This window comes from Lonchura striata, chromosome 6, assembly GCF_050655825.1.
Source record: "Lonchura striata isolate lonStrDom1 chromosome 6, ASM5065582v1, whole genome shotgun sequence".
Taxonomy (NCBI): Eukaryota; Metazoa; Chordata; class Aves; order Passeriformes; family Estrildidae; genus Lonchura; species Lonchura striata.
In genome coordinates, this window is record NC_140708.1 from 27666075 (window position 1) to 27672074 (window position 6000).

The 6000-nt window shown below is 47.5% G+C and overlaps 1 protein-coding gene across 2 annotated transcripts in view; it reads left to right on the plus strand.

The window, feature by feature from the left end:
* The window catches only part of ARMH3 (armadillo like helical domain containing 3), a 123245-nt gene extending 117508 nt beyond the window's left edge, over positions 1 to 5737 (plus strand). For both annotated transcript variants that reach the window (XM_021536380.3, XM_021536381.4), the window contains exon 26: positions 3358 to 5737. In XM_021536380.3, coding sequence (XP_021392055.1) covers positions 3358 to 3450 — 93 coding nt within the window. In that variant the 3' untranslated portion in view covers positions 3451 to 5737. The remainder of the gene's footprint in view (positions 1 to 3357) is intronic.
* The last annotated feature ends 263 nt before the right edge of the window (positions 5738 to 6000 follow it).

Genomic DNA, 6000 nt, shown 5'->3' on the forward strand with positions numbered 1-6000 from the left:
TTTTTTGGCATGTTGTGCTGCCTTTGAGGGGCTAAAGGAATGAAGTTAGGAAGTTTTCTGACACTTTTTATTCCTTTTCCTTTGAAGCCTCAGGGATGTCATTTGAGGTCTGTGCTGTTTTGATAGAATGAATGGTTTGGATGTGAGCTTTTGGACCCTCACATTGCAGCTGGAGGAATGTGTGGAAAGAGATTTCAGCATCTTTCCAAAACATTCACTGTCTTTGCAGTTAGATAGGTTGCATCAGTCTCAACATATTCTGATTAGGGATTGATTTCTACTGGGGAAATTATCTTAATTTGACTTTTAATTAAGTGTAGTAGTCAGTGTAAATGTTCTTCCCATTGTACAAATAATTTAAGGGCTGCTTGTTGATTAGGAATAGGTTTAGTTGATGAGACTTGCTGTGAAATAGGAGTGCCAGTACAACCTTGTGCACTTTCAGCTCTAATGACACAAAACTAAAATTTAATCATGTTTCCCCCCCATGGTTAATGCCCTTGCTTCATCCATTCTTTCGTTTACTCGTTCTTCCACAGGTGATGTCAGTATTTCATGCATTTTCCATTTTTCAGTGTTTGTGGACTAATAGTAAGAAAACAATTTTAAAGCTCTTCTGTCCCTAATTATCCAGGATACTCCATACAGAAGCAAGAGAGGACATGTGCTCTGCTTGTACTTCCTAGCAGAATTAATGTTAAAGCTCTGACCTTAATTTCTGCAGTTTTGAGGCCTCTGTGTAAGTCTGGAGGGCTCTGGTAAATTCCAGACTGGCAGCCAGGCCTCAGTTTCCCACATCACTAAAAGCTAGAAGGCATCCTGAGGTGTATCCTTATGGAGCAGCTTAGGTAGACTACAGGAAAGTTCTGAAATGTATCCTTGTTACAGACTGACACCCCCCTGTGTAACAGTCTAGTCTTCCAACTCCAAAAGGGAGATGAGCTCTGGCTCCCTGTGCTGAGCCCTGGTGCTGGAGATAACTTGATTTAACTTTAATTTCAGCTATTCTTACCTTTTAAGCGGGTTGGGTCAAGCTGCCTGATTTCTCCCAGAAGAAGAAATGCTGGGCAGAGATTTGTGTAAAAGTCACTCTTGTGTGTTATCATGACCACTCTTCTCCCCAGTTTGTGTTAAGGCAGATCTATGTTCATCTAGAATGCTCTTGGCCAAAGTTTGTGTCTAAAGCTTCTCTTGAAGCCTAAAGCTGTCTTTAAATGAACCTAGCTCCACAGTAGCTTCAGGTGAGCTCCTCCACTGCTTCACAGCCCATAGGTTTTAAAAGTATTTCCTCTTTTCCTGTGTAAATCTTCTTTGTCTAAATTAGGCTGTGTATTTCTTGCCCCATCCCTGGGGAGTCACATAAATATTACTCACTGTTCTCTTTCTGACCTCATTTTACATAATGGAGTGTGTTTGCTCTATTCCTCCTTCTCTTTGCAAACTAATCAGGCTAATTAATTTCTTGTTCTCTACCCCATAGCTACAATTTCTGCTAAGCTCTGTGTTCTCATTGTGCCACTCCAGCCTCACTTTCTGGGTTTGCAGAGACTCCTTCTTGGAGACCTTGATGTGCATACAAGCTGGAATCTTCTATTGCTGGTGCCTGAGTCCTGGCAGCAGTTCCTGAGGTCAGGAGCTCATTACTGCTTGTACTTTGTGTTGCTGGGACCCACAGAAATGCTTTTAGTCAGAATAAGGATACTGGCTTACACTGCTTGTAGCATCTGCCCCTTTTCTTCAGGCAGTCATATTCCCCAGAGCAGAGAGCTCCCCACAGCTCATTACTCATGTTCTTTCCTTCTTGTAAGAACTGACTGGATCACTGGCATTAGAGCACTTGCTAAGACTGGGACCAAATCCTGTCAGTGGGACTCTGTCTCCTGGCAGCAGGACAGACCTGTGCCAACCAGTGTTCTGGAGACTACTCACAGTGGTGTTTAACACAGGGTACAGCCGTGGTTGTCTTGCAAGATGTGGTCCCAAACTATTTGAGGATGGAGTAAGTAAAAAGACACCTAGAGACTCTCAACCTAGCGAGTTGAAGGGGTGCTCAAGGGAACAAAGATGCTTGGGTTCTCTGCCAAGCATGCTGATGAAGGAGAGTTTGTGTTTCTTGCAGATGACATAAAACTTAAGTACTTTGTCTTTTAGGGTGGACATCTCTGCTGGCATGCTTGGGTTGTTAGGGTATATGCAATGGGATTCATTGGGGTTCATTTCACAGCTTTCCTTGCTAACCTTCCAAGTTCTGCTTTCTTTCCTTTTCTTACACATTCTGCCTTTTGGGCAGCTTTCTGCCCTTTCAGTGTGTTTTTCTCACCAGGGTAGCAAGTGAGACTCTCAGCAGTATGTATATATATGCTCTTCCAGCCCCTGCTATTGGATTCCTCATTATGCATCTATATAATTCTTCCTCCAATGCTTTTATAAAGTACAAAACACTAACCAGGTCAGCAACAACCGCATTATCACAGGCTCTGAGTCCCTGGGAACTGTAATCCTGTTGTTTGGATGAGCTTGTGTCAGTTTTGCTTTCTGTCACTGCTGCACAGTCGCTGACACAGATGATGTTTGACTTTGTTTTCTCGTTGCCAAGTGCAGCTGAGACTGAGCCCAGTCTGGGGCCTGTGTATTTGGCCCATGAGTCTGCAGGCATGAGGGGGGAAGGGAAGCTGCTGTCAACAGGGCTGCCCAGCTCTTCTTTGTGCTCTGTGGGTGACCAGAAGTCTGGGTGTCATTGAGGCATAAAGGTGTCAGTTCTTCAGAGACAGTCAGTGAGCCAGCTGCACGTGTACAGCACTCGGAATACACACAGCTGGCTCTGAACCCAGGGGTTTCTGCCAGCCTGGGTGATAATTTGTGTTTACAGCACAGTGGCATGGCCTCTGTCCTCTCTTTCAGTCTGTATCTTTGGCTCCATGGGTTCTGGAGCAGGACAGAGGCCGTGGCACTGCATTAATCTGTGAAATGCTCACTGGCACTCTGGTGGGCATTGATAAAATATGATCTTTAAGCTGCAGCCTGCGAGTGCTCACTTTCCCCATCTCTTTGCCCCAGAACAGGAAACATATGCACCCACCCAGAGCATCTTCTCCCATCCCCATCTCACTGGGAATTTATTCTCCTTGCTGGGATGTTGCTGTAGACATTCCTGTTTTTCCAAGAAACAGCTGAAACCCTCAGCATTTCCTTGCTAGGCTGGAGTCTCAGTGAGAGCTTGCTGCAGCAATTGCTGTGGAGCTGTAAATGCAAAACAGCTTCATGCTGAGCGTGGAGGTCAGCAGTGTCAAAACTACCAAGCTCATGAGGAGCCAGGAGGAGTCCCGTGGCTAAAACATCTCGTTTTGTTTCTGTCAGGTTCGCTCCATCAGCATCAATGTGAGGAAGAACCTTGCTTTCAACACGCTGAGCCAGGAGCTGCTGCTGAAGGAGTTCTCCACGATCTCTTGAAGCGGGGACGCTGCCGCTGCGCCGGCTGGGCAGAGTCAGGCCCGTGTGCAGGGACACTCCAGCTCTGCGGCCGGTCGCCTCCCGCCTGCCGGAGGGACTGTGTTTCTTTTAGGGAAAGGCCTTGCTGCTGTGTGATTGATCCCAAAGGAATGTGTTCAAACAGAACTTGGGCTGAGGAGAGGTGATTGGCATGTTGAGGAGGAAGCAATTTTTTATGGTGCCATGGGAGTGGGCAGCCATTCCTGTGACATTGCAATGGGAGATTCCCTCCACAGCCTCAGGGAAAATGCACTGGAAACCTTTGTAGCAGAGCTGGGGAGAGCTCACAACTGAAATAATAAAACCAGCCCAGCTGTGTGAAACTGTTCTGGGTAGAGATTGCTCACCTGCTCTATGGGGAAGGCTCTCTGGTCCCAGCTGAGGGCTGTTCTTTTCCATCAGCCTGGGTCAACATGTCCTCCTGTCATGTAAGTCAAATCCACTGCCACCCCATTGGGAATGACTTTGGATTATAAAACAATTTCCCCAAGGAGCAGGCCTTGCTCACTGCTGTCTCTTGATGTCAAAAGGTGTCACTGCAACCAAGCCATCTACTGGAAAAGGGGAAACTTTGCCTCCAAGGCTGTTGGCTCGCAGGGTCCAGTGTGAGCCAGTATCTGAGAATATGGGTCATCAAACAGAGCACTTTGTTACTGGAGACCAGCTCTGCCTGGGGTCACTGTTGCTTCCAGTAGCCCCAGCTCATCTGCTGTTTCTAAGGTAGAGGAACATTTTTAGCTATTTGGTTTTCATGGGGCAGAGGACAGGCTGATTCCTTCTTCCCACTTACCTTATTGCCCATCAGAGACCGCTTTGCGACAACCCTCCTCTTCCTCACAGGAACATCTGCCTTGCATATGTTTGCAGGTGCCTGGTGACCTTCTTAAATGAAGAAGTCTCCAGTTTTTCCTTTGTGTGTAGCACACAGTTAAAATGCATCATCTGGAGAAGTAGTGACTTCACTTTCTTGCCCTCCTGTCTTCACCAAGCGACTTACAGCCGTGGTCTACTGAGGGCTTCCTATGGCAGAGCTCTGGGATGATGCTGTGGGGCACAGGCAGACCTTTCTGCTCCCAGAGCCAGTGCTTCAGAGGTGCCCAGGTCTGGCAGAGCCTGTTTAGAGAGCTGTGTCAGGCTCCCAGCTCAGGAATACACAGCATAAACACCCGTTCCACACCTGTTCCCTGCTCATGCATTTTCAGCTCCCAGCAGTGATGTTATGATATTAGAATCTGGCTTGACTTGGTGGACTGAAGTAGAGAAGTTATTTACATCCTAGATCCACAGTTTTTTTTCCTCCCTCCTAGAAAACAGGTGTTTTTTTTTTAAAAAAGTGCCTAGTCCTGCTCTTAGCCTTGTAGGTTAGTGTGAGTAATGTGGATGTCATGCTCATTTACTACCATTTTTAGGCAAGGCTTTTTTCATGCTAATGTGCGTTAATTGTGTTAATGTTTCATCTTACCTGCTATGAGCATGGGAAACTGAACGCTGTGTCCTTGGCCACCCACTGGGCACAACACTGATGGTATCCCTATGTTTTCCTTGGGAGCACTGGCTTCTCTCAGCAGAGCATACTATTCCTCAGCAGGGAATTGTCTGGCTTTTAACAGCTAAGCCAGACATTTATTTGCTTTCTGCCATGCAAGTGTATGGGAATTTGTATGTGTCAAAGGGACAGTCCTTAGGGGAGAGCAAGCAGGCTTCATAAAATCACTGCTTGAGAACAGACCAGGGCATGTAGAGGAGGCAGCTTCTCCAGTGGAAAATGAGAAACAGTTGTTTGCAGTATGTGGTGCCTGTCTGGGGGGGATAGAGGGGGATCTCACCTCTGAGGGGGGAGTTCCTTCTCAAAGGGACTTGAGGCGCAGCCCCAGCATTGTGACTGTTGGAGCAGAGTCATCCAGCTGTCCTCATGCCTCTTGTTCTCTGAGCCCATTTAGGCTGAGCCTAGACACATACATGAGAGAGTTTGGGATGAATCTGCTTCTGACTCGGCAGCCTCTGGAATTTTCAGCTTCTCACTCTGGGCTCAGCTATCCTGTCTCCCTGAGGATGCTCCCTGGCTGGGATGATCATAGAAGCCCAGGCATGTGTGAGATCAGTTCCTGAGCCCAGCCCTCATCCAAGTCTGAGCTGGGGAGGACTGTGATACGTGTCCTGTTGTCACACTGTCACTGAACCAAGCACTGTAAGTGGATGTACATACAAACCTAGAGCTCAATAAATAGCAGAGCCCTGCCTGTCCAGAGTGTGCAGTGTTTGTCCTTCACTGGAGGGAGAGTGGGGTGGCTGTGGGAGTGGTCCTGTCACTATTTGGTGGCACACTGGCTGCAGCAGGGCTATCACCTGCCCTTGGGCTCTTCCTGCCTGTGCAGAGAGAGGCTCTGGCGCTGCACAGTGATGCCTTGTCCTTGTTCCAGTGTGCAGGTACCATCCAGTAGTCAGCATCCCTCTTCCTCTTACGTGTCCCTGTGGCTGGTACTAAGGAAGCCATGAGCAAGGGATGCAGGG